The sequence below is a fragment of the Venustampulla echinocandica genome, assembly GCF_003357145.1.
Source record: "Venustampulla echinocandica strain BP 5553 chromosome Unknown scaffold_2, whole genome shotgun sequence".
Classification (NCBI taxonomy): Eukaryota; Fungi; Ascomycota; class Leotiomycetes; order Helotiales; family Pleuroascaceae; genus Venustampulla; species Venustampulla echinocandica.
In genome coordinates this window covers 453,892-472,873 of record NW_022474207.1, presented here as the reverse complement: position 1 = coordinate 472,873, position 18,982 = coordinate 453,892, and the positions used below count along the sequence as shown (strand labels likewise).

Below are 18,982 nucleotides of genomic sequence, written 5' to 3'. Positions count from 1 at the left end.
GAGGGATATATTTGTATATGTGAAAGAGATCGAGACCCACGTGGTGAAGCTTTACATTTTTCTGGAGCTGCTTACTTACTTCGTATGGCGACTTCGACCCCTCCACGCCGACCCCGCCATATTACGAACTTTTAAGCGAGATTCCGTATATTTCCCCTGTTCGGAGACTTCTCCCCTCCTAATATAAACCGGACACATTATACCTAGAATATAAAGCTTTGAGTGTTAGATCTGGCCAATTCCACTACGATGAGTCTGGTTTACATTTACATCTCCGATGAGGCATGCATTGCATTAAGAGAGCTCATAAGTTCCAAAATCTGCTTTTATTTATTGGGTATATATATCAAGAGCCTCCAGACCCAAAACCGGGTTGTTAGCATATCACATTAGCATATACAGCGTCTTTACGGCCTTCTCAGCCGCAGCAATGTGCCAAGGTCTCCCATCCTTAACCGGATCTACCATTCCCCTGACCCTGGCCAGAGTCGCAAGCCCCCTATAATATCCCAAAATCTCTCGCAGGAGAGATTCATGGAAGGTCCTAGGATTTCCAACGACCTCGCTATGTACAATATTAACTTCGATAACAATAGGTGTATCGTCGCTATATGTCCCGCCTCGTTTGATCAGATATCCGCTAATAAGCGCGGGGTTGAGCTCCAGGAGGGAATTGGAGTTGTTTAATCGGTGCGAGAGAACTGCACCCCAGCTCTGGTCCGTATAGTCTATCAGGCGTGCATCTCTATCCGGTTCCACCGGTGCGTCGCCGGGTGTAGCGGCATTAGCAGTCTCACGAGCAGGTGTGGTTGAATTGTCAGGGGACATAATTGACGGCACAGATTGTGGAGTCGACACAGGGGTGACTGCTTGGGGCCCGTTGCCGCTAATTGTTAGAGTGACGGACGGGGGTAACAATCGTAAGGAAGGATCTGTTTGCACCGCAATCAACGTCAAGTTGATATGAGCATCAGATTCGGTAGCCGCAAGGCCAGTCCAAAAATCTACCTCGGAAGGATCCATAACTCCCACCCTGGCAATCATGATTCGCCAGTGGATTTTCTTGCTAGAAATGAAGTCCAGAGTTGTTTCCCAAATCTCATGAGCGACCTCCGAGAAGTGCATTGAGAGTGGTTCGCTCTTCCGCCCAAGGCAGTACGAAGCAGTCATTTGCTGCGTGCCTCTATTGTCCGTCCATACCGCCGCAACCCACCGATCATCAATGCTCTGCGCATACGCAATATGGAGACATGTGTTCTCTTGGAGGAGTGATGGTGACGGGTATGGGCTTAGTTTGAAATCGATGCTTTTAGGCAGCGGCTGCTCCAACATGATAGCCGGACTCGAGGTTGATGATGTGAAGTCGACGCAACGGTCATAGACCTCCAAGGCAAGACGAGCATACTCCGATGGTAACGGGACAACAATCGATGTCGGGGACGCAACGAAATCCCCCGGAATTAGTTGCAGCACCAGCTCATTGGAAGCCCTCATTTTCTTATCAGCTAACGCTTTCCTATATAGGTTGAAGAGATGTTGGAAGGCGGAGCATATGTGAACGAGAAGCGTAGGGCTGTCGACTGGATATACAAAGTAGACTACGAAATTCTTTTCCTCTACTGTCAGAGAGCAGAGCGCTCGGCTCAAGCGCGCAACAGTCTCCTGGAGGGTTGCCAAATAGCGGGGGCCGTCCTGGTGATCTGACTCAACAGAGAATGGTATGAGGCCATCAACGATATCCTTTGATGTAGCCCTATCATGGTTGCCTAGCCTATACGACTCATAGCTACTTTTCATTTGTTCGAGGAAGGTGTTTGCATTTGTAGAAACACCTGCAATATCCGGGAAGATGCAGACCGCATTGACGTCCTTTCCGCCCATGGATGGAGCAAGTCCAAGATTGTCCCAAAATCTCACCGCAGCTGGGAGGATTGAAAGCTTCGAATCCGATCTCCGTAATTCAAGCTGGGGCGGGGGGAGCGAGAAAGGATTGTTGGATCTCGCTGGGTCGGGGGTGTTCGGGGCCCGTGGATTCATAGGTCGTGGTGGTAGCCGGAGCCCCTGGTTTAGCACCGGTATGCCTTGGATTTCCAGAAAGGAGCGCATTGTGCATGGCGTTATATCTTCAAAAAGTACCTTCGCAACTTTTGCTAGAGTTCGGACAAGCCCTCGGGTAATGGTTGTTTTGTTTACAGGCGTGGGCGACTCGCTGCCAGAAATTCTGGGCAGCTGAAGAGTACCAGATACAGCTTGGTCGGCGAGAATTTGAGCGGTAGCAATGCGTTCAAGATCAGAGAGCGTATCTGATTGTACTTCGGGCTCTGGAGTGGTGAAATAGGTTGTCAATGACCAATCTGCGGGGTCTGCGTCGAAGAGCAGCATTTGCGAGCCGGGAACTGACTGTGGCGTACTTGCAGACTGCTCAAAATCCATAGCCATGGCGTCAAATGAGGCGGATATACTATCTCCTGAACCGTTATCTCCCAGCCAGTTCCGTTCAACTATATTCTTGGAAACGGTGTCCTCTGCGGTGAGGCTGGAATCATCCTGCTCTGATACTTGGCTCATGCAATCGGAGTCCATCAAGAAATCCATTGGATCAGTGGATTCTGGTGGTCCAGCCACATTCTCCTCTACCAGAACGCGTGCAAGATTGGCCGATTCTTGTTCGTTGATTGGTACCCTTCTTCGAGCATTGAGGTATTCTGTTTGAGGGATTCCGAGTGCGTCTAAAGGTTTCAAGTGTTTCTTATCACCAGTGAACGTGTACTGGCCATGGGCACCGTATTTTTTATCAACCGAGGATAAGGTGTTCTCAAAGTTTATCTTATTAAACAGACTAGCTTTTCTAGCAGGTGTTTTAGGCGCTCCTGTGTCGAGTTCCTTGACAAGCTGCTGATATATGTATTCTTGGTTGAAGTTTGGTTTGACGGGGGCTGAGGAAGGCTTTCCTTGTTTGCAAGAGGAGCTGGTCTCGGTGTTCTCTAACATGAAATTTTTGGTTCCGATTTGCGCGACCTGCATTCGGGATGCTTCGAGCTGTTCGCTACTGGGATCTGTAGTATCCTGATTATTTTGGTTGCGCACGATTGCATTCGGCGGCCCCATTCCATTTTCCTTTGCGCTATTAAGGCTAAAAGGATCTTCAAAGGCTAATGTTTCCTGAGCAGTTATGACATTTGAAGGCCCAGGTGTACCAGTCATTTGTGTCGGTTGCACATCGTCTGGCTCATCGAAAAAGTTGAAATCCGCCTCGGTAATATCAGCAGTGCCAAAAAGATCACCGCCCAAGTCCCCAAAAAGGTTGTCGGCATCGTTATCATTGTCGTTAAAATGCGGATTCAAACTTGTTCGCTCTTTCTTTTCAGCAGATGCCCACATATCTACGTCATTTTCTGACATGCCCGAGTTCGTAGGTGCAGTCATTGTACCATCATGAATATTGAACGGGTTAACATTTCCGGGTGTTGATCCTGCACCATCAAATGACGGGGTGACCCCGACGGTATGATGGATGGCGTCCGGAGGAGTGGGATACATGGCGCCAGCATTGCTTCCCCTCCGTAACACGGCAGGTGAAAAGGTGCCAGATTGTAGCGCACGAGCTTCCACTTCAGCTTGCTCGATCGACAGCGCTTCCGCAACTTGCCGTTCCTTTTGACGTTTGAGAATAAGAGCCGCTCGATCATCCTTGCCAGAATACCATTCTTCAGAAAAAGCAAGAGGATCCCGGTTACCAGAAATGGGCTTTTCACTAGCTGGTAGAGTCCCAGAACTCGCAGTTTGGAAACAGAGAGCAGCTGGCCAAGGAACGACCGTTCGGCCCTCGAGTATGGGGATGCCTTGATATTCAGCATTCAGATATGGAGAGTGACCAACGAGAATCTGTACCAAGATCCATCCACCACTCTCAATTGGAGCTGTATGTATTCCCTTTGCAGACAACCATTCAAGGCAATTCGATTGCCAGGTTTTGAAGGTAGCACCGTCGAGAGTGATCGGCCGAGAATCCGAAGTGACTGATGAGGCTGGGGCTGTCAACAACTTTGCCTTGTCATCTTGTTGGCTATAGTACTTGGCTGCGTTTCCGCCAGGTGCCAGCCATAGGGCCGCGCCTGGGGCTAGCTTATCTGCTGCTGCGGAATCGTTAACAAGACCTTGCAAGCCAGAAGCGGCATCAGAATGAGCCTTGATAACAAGTGTTCCTAATGACGTCAAACTAATATCCAACGTTGCTAGGGTGGTGGCGTTTGCTCCCTGCGGCCAAGTTTTGTCTGGAGATTTAGGATAACCGGATATTAGAGTCCGGGGATTTAACGGAATGAACCCCTCGTCACGGCAGAGGAGATAGACGAGCGACCCAAGCGCTGCCGATATGAAGTTCTCATGGACATCTTTCATTAAGGGCCACATATCCTCTGTCTTGTTCGGCGATTTGAGTCCGGGGGAAGTTGCTGATGGCTCAAGAGAAGGATTGAGCAACGCGTTGGCCGATACAGATCTTGCATTGAGAGCTTGAGCATTTCGCACCGGATTCTCGAGGGATGATGAAGGGGATGAATTACTGCTTGCGGAATATAAAGCTGGAGTGGCTTGCTTGCTCCTTATAAGGCTCGCTGGTTCAAAAATGCCCTTCGCCTTAACAACGAGCTGGACCCCTTGCGCCTCTCCAATCCCGTTTTCCGTAACAATACCATTATCCCCCGGGCGATCGGCCGAACTGTTGGACGCATTGGTATTTTGGAACACCCATATTCCATCTCTAAGGGTGTCGTGGTGAACTAATTTCCCAGCTTGTCTCCAAGCTGCTTCGGCTCTCTGAAGAGGCTTCCTGGCAGGACCTGGGTAGCAGGCGTCCGGTTCAAGATATTCGTACTTTATCGAAGCAAAATTATTCTGGAAATAGAGTTAGCGTATTCATTATATTATATCTGGGAGCAGGCAACCCTCACAAATGACAATACATTCGTCCGATACTCGCCAGGATCCATATCGCAAGGAGTCGCAACTCATAAATGGGGTGTATCACGACGCCCAAACTGGCATCAATGCCGGATGATTAATTGATTAATTGCACACCAAGAGCAGGTCATTCGGGGCCGTCTCGAACCCGGGTTGAGGCTTGTACGAAGCTAATGCTGTGTGGCAGGAGGATGTTGGACTTCTGAATGGCGTAGCGGATGTGAGATTCGCGGGGCTCCATCTCAGCAGGCGACCAACGCTGCTAACTGGCGAGCTGGGATAGCTTCATCTGGTTATGGCTCAATGCTTAGTAGGTGGTGTTTGTAGGCCGTGAAGGTCGTTCGTGGAGCTGTTCGTCCGAAGAAGCGTAGTCTGGTGGTACTACACTGTTCTTGTATTATACTTCGTACGCCGTCGCGCTCGCGCTCGCCTGTGCTTCTGCAAGGTGCTGCGCCAGTGGTCAAGGTTGGTCCCGCACGCTAATTTTATCTCCCTCGGCTCCCTTATCGGCGAAAAATAAATAAATTTCGACCACCAGGATTTCACGTTCAAGCTTGCTCCGCCAGTTCACCAGCGCTGACATCGCTGACGCCAACACTCAGCGAACATTATGAAGCTCACAAATCCCAATGATGTGCCGGTGTATACCATATCGGGCGCCTCTACTGCGCGGCCGCTCCCCGACTGGCTCGCCCGGCAACGGAAGCGCAGCTTAAAGAACGACCCAGAGTATGCCAATCGAGTCGAGCTACTCCAAGATTTCGAATTCGAAGAAGCCAGTAACTGCATCCGGGTCAGTGAAGATGGGGAGTGGGTGATGAGCACTGGCACCTACAAGCCGCAGATTCATACTCACTACCTTCCGCATCTCTCCCTCTCGTTCGCTCGACATACCGCGTCCCTTAACCACTCATTCATCCTCCTCTCGTCCGACTACTCCAAGTCTTTGCATCTACAAACCGACCGAAGACTCCAATTTCACACTCCTATGGGTTGTCATTATGAGACTCGTCTTCCAAGATATGGCAGAGACCTTATATACGATAGGCAATCGGCTGAAGCTCTGGTTCCTTCGGTTGGCGTCAATGCAGACGGCAGTGGCGAAGTATACCGGCTAAACCTTGAGGTTGGGAGATACATGAAGCCATACCAAGTAGATGTGGGAGGTGACGATTTAACGACCGCAGGAGGTGGTGCGCTGCAAGGGGGAATAAATACTGGGAGTGTTAATACGGCAGCGATCGCAGAAGATAGCCATAATCTGCTCGCCTTTGGAACGTCCATTGGAACTGTCGAGTTTTGGGATCCGAGATCAAAAGCGAGAGTTGGCATTCTTCCGACGCAAGATGGGGAAATCACGGCTTTAGACTTCGACCGGTCAGGCCTTTCCCTTGCGACCGGCTCCTCTGAAGGGCTGGTGCAACTTTTCGATCTCCGGCGGCCTGTGGCAATGCTGCGCAAAGATCAAGGATATGGCTATCCCATTAAAACGTTGATGCATATGACGACGTCCTCTCAGGAAAAGAAGATTCTTTCAGCCGACAAACGGATCATCAAGTTGTGGGATGAAGCTGATGGTAAGGCTTGGACATCAGTCGAACCAGCGGTTGACATCAACTCCGTGGCATGGTGCAAGCAGAGTGGCATGATATTAACGGCAAACGAAGGACAGCAACAACATGCCTTCTTCATTCCCCAGCTTGGCCCAGCACCAAAGTGGTGCTCTTTCCTAGACAATATGGTTGAGGAAATGGCAGAGGAAGCTCCAGCCGAGACCTATGACAACTACAAATTCTTGACACTACCCGAACTCAAGGCGCTCAATCTAGGCCATCTTATTGGGACAACCAATCTACTGCGGCCATACATGCATGGATACTTTGTTGCCTCGAAACTTTACGAGGAGGCCCGTCTCATTGCAAATCCATACATATGGGATGACGAGCGGACGAAGAGAGTTAAAGAAAAGGTGGAGAAAGAAAGAGCTAGCAGGATCAGAGGCGGCAAGAAGGTCAATGTTAACCAGAACTTGGTCGACAAAATGCTCAAGCGGCAAGAACGGAGGCAGACAGTTGACAAGGAAATGGGTGTGCTGGGTGACGAGCGATTTGGCAAGCTATTTGAAGACGAGGAGTTTGCTGTGGATGAAAGGAGTAGAGAATTCCGGGCTCTAAACCCTAGTACCAAGGTTGGAGATGCCGGCCCCTCGAAGGTCGCAAACGACTCCGACGAGCCAAGCGAAAGTGAAGATAGCGACGAAGACGCAATTATCTCGAAGCCAGCGGCCAAACCCAAGCCGGAGATGCGTATTTCTTCTTCATCTTACAAGAAATCGGGACACCAGAGGCAAGACCGAGCTCTAGGATCGCGCCAAGTTGGTACGGGTCGGACCGGCCGAAATCAAAACGAAGTGGTTGGCGAACGGTCAATTACATTTGCACCAAGCTCAGGAAAGAAGGAGATTGAGAAGGCGAAGCCAGTTGAGCGGAAGGGCAGACGTGATGAGGGCAGACGAAGTGCAAGCGGCAACGTATTTAGGAGGTTATAATATTTTTCAATTTCCAAGGATATGTGCAAGCTTTACAGCCACCTAATATTTACTCGAAGAAGTGGATATCAACAACCAGGCGCCAACGCTGAACCGACCCAAACATCAAAACATAAAACATCAAGGGTTTGCCTGCAACGGTCATCCACCGAATTTTCTACCCCATTTGGACTGTTGCGGTGGCTCACTCATCTCAAATGATGAGAGCTTGGGCTTCCCCTTCTCGACGTCGACTGGCGCTCTAGGCGTATCCGGAACCTCGTTTATCCTGGTCAACCCCCGAGTCGATCCCCGACGTGGATTCAGTGCATCTTTTGGGAACGCCGTCCTCCTAGGGGTCAGAGCAGTTGCCACTCTCCTTGCCGATTTTCGGATAGTCTTACGGACTTCCCATGATCTCTTTTTGGCATAATACCATAGCACTGACGTGACAACTGGGCAGATGTTAATAAAATGTCAAGCATGAAGTGACATGGCAATGCCTAGCGATTTTGGAACCTACCTCCGAAGACGCATACGGAGACCGCAATCACTATGATTGCAATTATTCCACCTTTTGACAGAGTAATTGAACCCGAATCTGGACCCGCTGCTCCAGCAGTGCTATCCCCGTTCCCAGCGGATGATCCTGCATCTCCTGGTGCCGGACCTATAAAAAAAAAGTCAGCACTTCCAATCGGCTATATATTTAAGTTTTGGGACATCCGACTCACCTTCTCCCGGTTGCTGAGGCACCGAAGTGGCCAGGGTGGAAAATAACGATGAAGCAGCGCTTGCAGACATCTCGGGCGTCAGAGAAACGGATGATGTTGGAGTAGGTTGGGAGGAAGTTATGGAATTTGTATTTTGTGCGGCGACTCTGAGGAAGAACAGGTTCAGCAACACGCTGAGGAGGAGTATGGTTCTCATGTTGGTAGATAGTCTTGCAGGCACTATATGAAAGGCGGAATGAAAATGACCCAGCCGCCGGCGCTCGATGTGACAGTGATCAAAACTCAGCAACAATGCGAGACTGGTTCTCTGCAGTTGACGAGAGTGTGATTGCACTCCTCGATGTGGAAGTGCCTGTTGATTTATCAAATCGCAGCGGCTGCATCCAAGCCTATTATTGGGCCCATGGCCAGAATACCTCGCGCCCTAAGATGTTTGAAACCCAGCACAAAGTGAAAGCAGCGGCCAAGGGCATCCGAGCGTTGCCAGTGAGAGACTGTAAGTCTGACTGCTCACCAGTGCTTCTGGCCGCCATTGGGCAGCGCAACACTGGGCAACACTGGGCGGCGCTGGTGGTCAGCGGCTACGACGTCGCCAACTCTATTTCGGTCGCTGCCGGGCCAATGGTGGCAGCGCGGCAATAGGATCCTTTCAGCGACAGGCAATTGATGCAATAATCAACGACGAGTCGATGACCACGCTGGTTACTTACCGCCAGAACCTGCCACAAACCCGCCGCGGTCGCGACCGCCGACATGGGATGGGCTCTTGGGAGTGCTATTTCCAGCCTCGCCCAAGGCCGGTGAGGTCTTGAGCGTATATATCCTGTGGCGTGGGGGATCTCGGTGGCGACGATCCCGATGCACTCTGCGCGTGATGGGACGTCTTGTCTGGCGCTGGGATGCCTGTTCGAAGGTTCTTATTATCAATCCAGATAAGTCGCTCAGGTCGCCTCTCCAGCCGGTAGTTAACGTACCTAGGTAGTTAACGCGCGTGGAGGACTTGGCTTCACGATAATAATGACGATCTGCTGGCAGCCTGTCTCGAGTCCTAATCACGAGGAGGACGTAGGATCGACATGGCAATATCGCAATATCGCAATCTGCCAATTGGGACTTGGTTTGGTATTGGTTTTCCTCCGCTCCACTTATGTTCTCAGATGTCAACTGGAGCGGCATCACGAAGTATCGTCAGCGCCATCGGGGAAGTCGTTTCTCGGGTTCTGTCCGTCCTTCTCCGTATCCAAACAATGCTTCGTGCAACCAATGCAGGCAGCGGTGGAGAGTATCCTTCGAAGTACGAAGTACAGGCCATAATATTAGCAATCATGGAAATGACTCCTGGACTTAGTAGGGTTTTTGCTGCCATTTCACAGTCAGGAGGCGGGAAAACCAGCGGAATCCATCATTTCCCCCAGATGTCCCTCCAGCTAGGCTGGGCTGTTCCCGTCGAAATATACCGGTATAAATTATAATTCTCTAAAACAGTAACATTCCATAACAGATCTATTCTTGAATCATTACTCCGTACAAGTAGAACCCGTTTATATTCTACCTAGTATAGCCTCCATGGAGTCGCATCTTGGTTTCTATCGTGCGCCTTTCATCTATCGCGGTCTGCTCCCGGTTTCGTCTGCAATACAACCCAAGCAATGCCAATAGTATGGCGAGCGCTGAAATGATTCCATGATTCCGATCAAGTTGATGATTTGGGATAAAAGAATTTGTTTTCCAGCAATAGCAAAGGACAATTATCCGGAGAGTCAAAGCGCAAACTCAACCCAACACCCACGTTTTCAGCTTCGGATCTCTCAACTTCCGTCTCAAAATTAACTTATCTATCTATAAACATGCGGGGGATATCCCGTTTTCTTCAAGCAATGTATTCCAGATACCAGAGAGACAATGCCACCCAGGGCTTTGTGGAAGCCAGATGGACTCCCTCTTGACCTTCTCTTGCGCGAGTTTCGATATCCTTTGCCATCTCCAGAATGAGTGGTTTGGGGTCCAACCGTGCACGTGACATCTCATGTGGCCGTGGTGGTGGGAGGGGAATAGCTTCCTTCCGAATTGGGCACGATGAATGGTGATGGGTAACTGTGTACGAGGTTTGCCGACTCGTCTCTTCTCACTTCTCTCTCTTCTCTATTTTCAAACCGTCAGACTTTATCTCTTCGGGGTTCTTCACTATCTTCATCTTCCTTTTTCTCATATGTTGTCGATAATCACAGCCGCATCGAGTAAGGTAGACTCCGGCATTCCCAAGACTCCCAGTTCCTGGAGATAGAGGCAGGCGCCCGAAAAGTATTATCAGTCCCCATCCCTTGGCGACCATTTGCAAACTATCTAGGTGTACTTGTGTCGTATGCCTGCAACGGGGGCCGAGCTAGGTATCCGCTTCTGAATAACTGACAAGGCGGGTAGGTGATGAAATCCTACAAAATGATACAACGTATTGAATTTCTGACAAGCTTGTGCCGCTAGTTACGATTCAAGATGCTAGACCCGGAAGAGCAAGAGAGTCAAATCGTGGCTCGGCTCCACAACCCACCGTCAGATGACACGGAGCTTGATGGGGATGATACTGCGCCTAGCCCGAATGACCTTGACGAGGAACATAATAGTCTAAGATACCGGGTGGACGAGACTCAGTTCGTCGCCATAGAGCTTGAATCTCAAGTCCAGGAGAGCAGCTTCTATCGTCCCATCATGCGGCCCGAACCAGGTACCACCGACGACATATCTCAGGGCTTCAGGTTTGGCCTACCAGCCAAACCCGCAATCGGTCGTTTTAGCTACGGCAGACCACAGAAAGAAACACTTGATCGGCATCATATTGACAGGGTCGCTGATTCGGTGCCTGTCCATCAGCCGATCAACATCATCCGTGCCGAAGCTCCTCGTCCACGCCCGGATTCCCGATCAGTAGCTGCTGTTGAGAAGTCTTTAGCACAAACCGTACGGCCAGAGCCACTCACCAAGTCAAACTCAGCGGTAGATCTAGATCCAGGGACAAGAGTTGAAGATATTGGCTTCAACCAGAAGAAGAAAGGGGCGTCAGTCGTGTCTCGGAGACCTAAACTTAGGCAACATTCCTTTTCGGAAGATGCAAACACTCAGAGATCTAAAACTCGAAGGCATCCATTTCCAGAGGTGGCAAACATTAGTCAGTTTGATCAGTCCATTGAAACGCCCACAAGGCATCCAGATCAGCTAGTGAACTCGGACAACCACACTTCAGATGTGTCTGCGCATCTAAACCCTTCATTAGATGTGCACTTTGGCGCCGGTCTATCTAGCCAACCCCATAACGTCGCTAGACATCACCCAGGTCTGCTAGAGACTGGTCGCAGCTCGACTCGAAACTCCTTTCCCGATCATGTCCCGAAAGCGTTAGAGACCAATCACCAATCAAACAAGTCCCGCGATATTATTTTGCATCAAGATGAGCTCCCCATGAATAGTAGGCCATTATCGCGAAACTCCACGAGAGATCATTGCCCGGACTTCACTCATCCTCCGTATCTGCACCCAGAATCCCAACTTCCATCGCAGATTTCATGTGGGACGCAGTCTCGTCCACAGTCAGCCAGTAATATTCGAGTTGCTATAACCAGGCCTCTAAATCCTAGAGACCTTTTACCACAAAGTACTATTGACTCCCCCACTCGTCATTCCCATCATGCAGCCAAAGTCGGAAGGCCGACAGACAAGCACCATGCGACTCGCACGCTACTTTCTAATTCAACCGGCGGAAAATCTACCCTTTGGAATCAGGAACGAGCCGAAATGATTGCTCGATACCCTTCCTTCTTAGAAGAAGTAATGAAATACAAGACAATAGCGGAGGACTACCAAGCCAAGGATGCGTATATCGAGTCGCAAGAGAAAGACATTGAGAAGCTCAAGCGCTCAGAAGATGAACTTAGAAAAAGATCCGAATCACTAGAAGCAGCGAATCTTGCCCTGGAGGAGAGGGCTCGAAAATGCACGGAACTCGGCTCGAAGTATAAGGAACACATGAACAAAGTCGTACAGTGCCAGGAAATGCTAGTAACTCAGGCAAAGGACATGCGAAAAGTTTCATCGCAGGCCATTGCTACCTATGCTGCACATCAGACTGCCTATTCTATAAATGAAGCTGCCACCACGAAGATCACGGATGCACTCAAGGCCATTAAAGAAACGCGGCTAGAAGTGGACAAATCGGTAGCTGACGAGAAATCTTTGCTGCTTAGCACGCAAAAAAGGACAGAAGAGATAGCAAAGAAGCTTGTATTAGGCAAGTCACTTCGCTGATTAGAAAAATTTCAAATTCTGACATATACAGTTTCAACCGAGAAAGAGCAGCTTTCGGTTAAATTAGTAGATGGTACGCCACCTATAGCTTGCTAACTACTGTCACTCTAACTTTGAACAGCTTTGAGGACAAATGACCTCCTAAAAGAAGACCTCCAGAAAAATCTTATAGAACTGTCCCGGGAGCAACACCATTCCGAACAGCTTCACCTACAACTCTCAGGCCAGTTGAAAGCGCACAGGGAACTTGCTGAGCTTTTACGGAAGATTCCAGTAGATGTTGCCCATCAATTAACAGGAAATGAAACTGTTTTGGGGCAGGTTTTGGCTTTAACAAACATAACACATGTTAAGTAAGTCCAGTCCAGTAATTTGAGTAACGGCCAATTTGTTATAGATGCTAATTTACTCAAGGCTTGATGAGCTCACTACTGTTATCGAAGACCTGAATGATCATGAGCCAGAGCCACCGTCGTCATTGATAGCCTTAATCCATGATTTATTCGATAGGAAAGCATTTCCCATTATGTCACAAAGCATGCTCTCTAGTTGCTAACAGTTGTACTTCTATGCAGACTTTTAAGTGAACTACAAGCTTCGGATAATAATAAAGGTGCTCGACAAGAGTGTATCCTCAAAGAATTTGAGGATTTGAAGGTGCTGGTCCACCAATTACAAGGCGACACTCAGGCTCAAAATGCCTTCAACGCCCAGATTTCCAAGCTACGCGAGTCCAATGCGGCCCTAGAAGCTGATAATAGTGGCTATGAACGGGATCTCCAAAGTTTGGCCCGGCAGTTAGACGAGATGCGGCAAGACTTTAGCAATTGTCGTGATCAATTATCGGTAAAATCGCACGATCTTGCGGTCCACCTTGCTCTCCCAAAAGAAGACCCGCGACATGTCACTAAAATTCAGGAGCTGGAAAGTGCGAACTCCGGCCTCCATGATCAGTTAAACTCTAGAACTGAAGATGTATTTAAAATTGAGGAGGAACTGAGGTGGATTCGAGAAGAACTCAAGGAAGCAGGAAACCAGATGCAACATCTCGAAAAGGAGAAGAAAGAACTTCAGGCAGCTCTAACAGCGGAAGTGGGACATGCTAAGAGAGCCAAAACGGTAGACGATGAAAAGCTGCTCAAGCTCAGTTCAACTACAAAAAATCTAAGAGATATGTGCGCGGATAAGGATACACAGTTGAAGTCTATCAGGGAAGAGCTACAAAAGCTTAGAGTCGAGAACGAACTTTTAGCTAATAATACCGACGCGCACCAATCCGAGAGGGCGTTGCTCGAGGCGCAGGTGCTCAAAATCGTAGAATCCCAAGAAAGATTGGAGACTCTATGCGTAGACTCTGACACTCAGAAACGGATAATCGAACTTGGATCGGTTGGCGACGACGTTCGGAAGCTCGCTACTCGAGTTATTGAAATAAGAGATAGTACTGATAAAGACATCGAAACTCTGTCGACTGCCCATTTAAAACTTGGCGACGACATTCGGAAATCAGAGGACGACAATGCTTCGCTCTGGAAACAGATCGCTGAACTACAAGTCCAAAGCAACCAAATCCACATGCCATATGGCAATACCAAGATTCCCCCGCCTGCCAGGTATAATAGCCAGGTCGGCTCTATCCAGTCGCGATCCCAACGGAAGGCGCTCCAGAGCATCTTACCACCTATGATTCCAAATCAAAAGGCTGCTGTCAATCTACCATCATCGCCAACAGACTCCTTGTCTCCGCGATCTCAGGCTCATGCGGAAGATGATGCAATTCTCAACCCGAATCTTGGGTGTCCGAAGCGTGCTCTTCGCACTGCTGTAAACAGGAAGCTTCAGTCAGACTTAAAATCCCACCAAGGATCTCCTCACCCAACTTCACCGCCACAGCACCCTTCTAGCTGGGGAAATTTAGAACAATCCTGCCAGCCTAATGAAATTCCTGAAACTCAGCAATCTAGTCCGCTCAATGAAATCCCTGAAACTCAACTCTCGCAAGATACTGAGCTATCCCTATGGCCGGAAACCAACTTCCAGCGGCCGCAAGAGCTCACATCTAAGCCATCTACGAGGAAGGCATCTAATAGAAAAAGCATCAGTAGCCGATTGACATGCCAACCTAAAGAGTCTAAGGTAACTACTCGGGAGGTACAAGACAGCCAATCTCAGTTTCAGCAGCGAGGCACTACGTTAATTCTGGGAAATGGGCGCCAGAGTACCAGTTTCCATGATCCGTCGACCAAGGAGAGAGAAATTACCACGTCATATAATGATGTAGATGTTGGGCCTTTTAGCCGACTAGCAACACAAGAACGGGTACAGCGACCGGCTCTCGATCAAACATTGCCTTCGTCAACTCAGACAATGCCAATAATGAGACCACCCTCAGCAGCGGGATCTACTATTTCAACTATGAGCCCTTTGTCAGATCTTGAAGATAGGATGCATGATTTGGAACGAGCGGATGGGCATGCGTCTGATTGGGGGCACAACAAGGGAACCCCTAGATCGCATACCTGGACCACAGCTACAAATCCAAATCCAGAAAGTCAAAGAGTAAATTCTTCTACATCTCAGGCACTCATAACACCTGGAAAGGCTACCCAAGCTCAGGGGAAACAAGCCAAACGCAGCGAGCCGAACCATCGCCAGAAATTAAATCTGAAGAGCGCTTTGAAGTCGAACCCCTGGGGTCCTACCATTAATGAATCGAGTGCTAGTGCCGTTAAAGATCCTTATGAGATCCCCAAGCTCCAGCCTCTACTACCAAATCCCACATCACAGAACAAGGTTGTTGGACAAAACATCAACAAAGGCCGTTCGTACAAGCGCGTTGTGGAAGGCAACCATGGCAAATCCAGCACCTCCACCTCAATCTACACCCATCACCCTGCCATACCTCAGCAGTCTCCCATGGCTGGAGTACCTCGTCGCAACAGGAGTAATAGAGCCAAAAGACAATCAGAGACAGATGCTTCCGACAGACCATCCAAGGTTCCAAGGATTTCGCTACCCATTGGCGGTCTTGTGCATCAGTCCTAATTCCCTGGAATTGAACCAATTCATTCCAATCATTTTCCTATTCTGAGTGTGAGCGGTTGGGGGATACGTTAAATTCTGTCGATAAATTGCGTTTGTTATCCCTCTAACTATGGCGCTATAGTTAAAGGGTAGTTGTTCTATAACTTACAGGCCACGGGAGATTTTCCGAAGTCTTGCATGCAAATATCAAAGTGCTAATATTGATATCTTGCTTTGATGTACTTTGTATTTGCTTAGCTTAGCTCACACGCTCTATGAATGCCGCACTAATTATTTCTGTACTAGCCTGAGGTAGTTGCGAAAATGTATTTACCTGTGCTTTTGCATCTAACTTCTAGCAATCAGAGGATTTTGACAGGATATAATGCACGCGGATTGAAGGTGCGTGTATTGTATTGGCCCACAACTACTGATGCAGATTATCTACATCATTCCAACTATAGAACCCGGTGCCCGCTCTATAAAAAGCTCAATATCTCAACACCAAAGCTTTGTACTGTACAATGACTTCCCAAACCTAAACGCCGATCCATGTATCGTCATCCGGCCTACTCATACACAATACCAAGAGACCAGACCGCCACCTAGAATGAGGTGGTTTTCTCGATCCTTCACCCGTGTGGCCGCTCTCTAGCCTGTGCCCCTGTGTTGCAGTCTCAGGGTGGGCGCGTAGAATTGCCCAATTTATTTGCCGCCGCGCTTTTGTTCGAGAAATAAAACTTTCTTCCGGACTATAGAGGGATCAGTTAGCGATTGATTCCCACAGCAGGTCTGTAGTTTAGCCATCGAGCGAGGCTGTCCGTCGTCTTTGATATATGAAAACAGCCTCCAGATCAATCCTGTGTATGTTCTTCCACACAACACGCCCACAAATCACAATCCGCAAGCGCTGTACATCTCTCGGCCATCTCCGCTCCTTTTAGGCTTTCTCTCTATTCCTCCATCTCGGCATCCAAATTCTTTCGCCCATTATCCAACCACCCGTATCGACCCTCGAGCCATCCCAATTGCACAGTGTAAAGTAAGATATCGAGATCTGAACATACCGACAGGATCGTATTTTAGCATGCTGAGTGGTCGATGGGTACGCGGTCGCATCAAGGTCTTATAGTAGCCTGTGAGAGCCATCGAGACGAGGCGCACCGCGATGGTACGGGACTTGGCTAGAGGTTGCGATGTTAGCTTTAGGGTCGAGATATAGGGGAGCGAAAAGGGAATTGAGAGGCGTACGTTTTTTCGCCATGATGGCACTGTAGAGAAGGCGAATGAATCGGAGGATGTTAAAGCGGGATGCGTGGAGTGAGGTTGGTGATCTCCGGAGGATGAGCTAGGATATATTTTTGTTGTGGCCTTGAATTTGGGGCGCAAGGACTTGTGGCCTTAGAAAGTGGGCCTCCATCCCCCCTATTTCGTTCCTCAAGTAGCCGAACCCGTCTCCCTAAAAGTTGGTCTCCGCAGCCTCTACGAAGCAAGAGATCGGACATCATTATAAAAGCAAAATTGATATCCTGACTTTATAAGAAAGAAAAAGGAATTGGTCTAAAATAAGAGAAAATATGTCGGAGAATGTGGTGGTGATAGTAAATGAGCTGCTATAATTCCAATTGCTCCAGTCTAAGAGAGGCAATTCGAGCGCGCAAAACTCTCTCGCCTACTCACGACCCACAGTAGGTGAATTAAAAAATCTCAGCATCACTCATAAAGGCAGGATTCAGAAAAAATAGCAAAAAGATTGATTATCACATTTCACATACCCCAGAAGCAAAAGAGTTCAGCCGACTCCTCGGAGGAAGGAAGAATGAGAAGACTGGCAAAGAGGTTTCCAACAAACGCCCTCAAATTCAGTTAATATTGTCATCTTTAGACCTGAGGGAATTGACCCTGCTCACCCAGCATTCTAGTATCTCGAGCCTCTACCCTTCACAGCCTGCACATTGCAAGCAGGACCTGCATTGAGCCCACTTCGTTATTAACATCACCGATCCATCCCAAGCGACCCTCTCCAAACGGCTTAAGGATGACCGCCGCAGCCTTATCATCAGTCTCATCATCCTCCCTCACAAACACACGATCCTCCATATCAACATCCTCGAGGAAAGCAGCCATCATTTTGTAAGGCTTAATGGCATACGGACCCTCCCAATATCTCTCCGGATGGCCTAGATTAGGAATGCAAAGGTGCTCGCTATAATCCACATATTTCCACGGTAAACCCCACGCGTTTCTGATGAACTTTTCGAAATTGATAGGCTCGACCATGGTGCTGAAGAGAGAGCTCATGATGAGCGTGCCGCCAGCGCGTACCCAAGCCACTAGTTTGACGATGATAGGAGCGATAGCGGGATACTTCGTCATTCTGGGATCAGTGAGGATGATTGCTTTGACGCCCTCGAGCTGAAATTCCGAAGACATGAAATCGGCGGCGTCCGCGTTGCACAGTACTTGAACGACGAGCGCTTTGGATTCAAGTTGGGACCTGAGTTCCATGAATTTGTCCTTGTGTCCGTGATAGTCTTGATCTTCGTAGTGGTGTCTATCGAAGGCGAATAAAACCACTCTTGATAGGATGTGATCCATTTCGAGATTCTGCTTTGAGATTCGACTTTGAGATTCGGCTTGGTGGAAGGGTAAGGAAGTGGGGTGGTTGTGAGAATGAGAGAATTGCCTGCGAAAATACAGGAGCGGTCGCGAATGCAATCACCTTCCACCTGGAAATTTTGGGAAGTTATTCACTCCTTACATGAAGATTCGGAATGTCACTTATTTCTAACCCCTATTGTAGAACGAGCTCATCACTTGTGGAGTTTCAGACGATAGAAAAACTTCTAACAAGCTCCTAGCAAACGAGTTTCCTTTAGCTGAAGCAAAATACTGGTAAGTAGGAAGTCTACCTTGCTTGGGTTGGATCCCAGGAAATCACACTGGAGGAACTACCACTGCAAAACATAAGACATAGTAAGGCAATGATAGAATATATGTCGAAATCACGCACGGGATTAGATGTATACCTAAAGTATCTAAATCCTTAAGCAACTGCTGTTGGAGACCGTAAGAAGAAAACTGTTTTCTTACATTTATAGAGACTTGTTTTGAAAAGAACCTTTAAGAGCTTCGAAGTTAGGGGTTCGAAGAGGACAATCATATACCGTACGGATCGGGAGGCGTCGGGAGTCGTGGAGAAGGCTTTAACTTTCCTCAATTCACCCTGTAACATAAATCGATCTCTGCGTACTTAGCTTTGTTAACAATTTCACCTTCGCCTTCTGATCTGAGATCCTGTTATGTTACTCTTGAGTAAAGAGCAAGATCATTGTAGACGAGTTACTCAACATCACCTTACAACACCTCGAGGATGAGCGAATCCGAAGATCACCTACCTGACGCCGACGAGCTCTCCTAACCAAGTCAAGATAACCTG

At 48.6% G+C, this 18,982-nt stretch overlaps 6 protein-coding genes across 6 annotated transcripts; 3 read left to right on the top strand and 3 right to left on the bottom strand.

The window, feature by feature from the left end:
• Positions 1 to 384: 384 nt before the first annotated feature.
• On the bottom strand, positions 385 to 4,991 carry BP5553_04511 (uncharacterized protein; the record flags this gene model as incomplete). The annotated part of the gene is made up of 2 exons (XM_032013134.1): positions 385 to 4,896; positions 4,953 to 4,991. The coding sequence occupies 2 exons, from the start codon at positions 4,989 to 4,991 to the stop codon at positions 385 to 387; spliced, it is 4,551 nt and encodes a 1,516-aa protein (XP_031869734.1).
• Positions 4,992 to 5,572: 581 nt separating this feature from the next.
• Positions 5,573 to 7,510, top strand: BP5553_04510 (putative isomerase YbhE; the record flags this gene model as incomplete). Its single annotated transcript, XM_032013133.1, has 1 exon — positions 5,573 to 7,510. The coding sequence occupies one exon, from the start codon at positions 5,573 to 5,575 to the stop codon at positions 7,508 to 7,510; it is 1,938 nt and encodes a 645-aa protein (XP_031869733.1).
• Positions 7,511 to 7,651: 141 nt separating this feature from the next.
• On the bottom strand, positions 7,652 to 8,419 carry BP5553_04509 (Uncharacterized protein; the record flags this gene model as incomplete). The annotated part of the gene is made up of 3 exons (XM_032013132.1): positions 7,652 to 7,944; positions 8,013 to 8,159; positions 8,224 to 8,419. The coding sequence occupies 3 exons, from the start codon at positions 8,417 to 8,419 to the stop codon at positions 7,652 to 7,654; spliced, it is 636 nt and encodes a 211-aa protein (XP_031869732.1).
• Positions 8,420 to 8,514: 95 nt separating this feature from the next.
• Positions 8,515 to 8,865, top strand: BP5553_04508 (uncharacterized protein; the record flags this gene model as incomplete). The annotated part of the gene is made up of 1 exon (XM_032013131.1): positions 8,515 to 8,865. One exon carries the CDS (start codon positions 8,515 to 8,517, stop codon positions 8,863 to 8,865), a length of 351 nt encoding a protein of 116 aa, XP_031869731.1.
• A 1,851-nt stretch (positions 8,866 to 10,716) lies between these two features.
• On the top strand, positions 10,717 to 15,564 carry BP5553_04507 (uncharacterized protein; the record flags this gene model as incomplete). Its single annotated transcript, XM_032013130.1, has 5 exons — positions 10,717 to 12,495; positions 12,562 to 12,592; positions 12,641 to 12,872; positions 12,934 to 12,993; positions 13,095 to 15,564. 5 exons carry the CDS (start codon positions 10,717 to 10,719, stop codon positions 15,562 to 15,564), a joined length of 4,572 nt encoding a protein of 1,523 aa, XP_031869730.1.
• A 1,920-nt stretch (positions 15,565 to 17,484) lies between these two features.
• On the bottom strand, positions 17,485 to 18,141 carry BP5553_04506 (uncharacterized protein; the record flags this gene model as incomplete). The annotated part of the gene is made up of 1 exon (XM_032013129.1): positions 17,485 to 18,141. The coding sequence occupies one exon, from the start codon at positions 18,139 to 18,141 to the stop codon at positions 17,485 to 17,487; it is 657 nt and encodes a 218-aa protein (XP_031869729.1).
• Between the last annotated feature and the right edge of the window lie 841 nt (positions 18,142 to 18,982).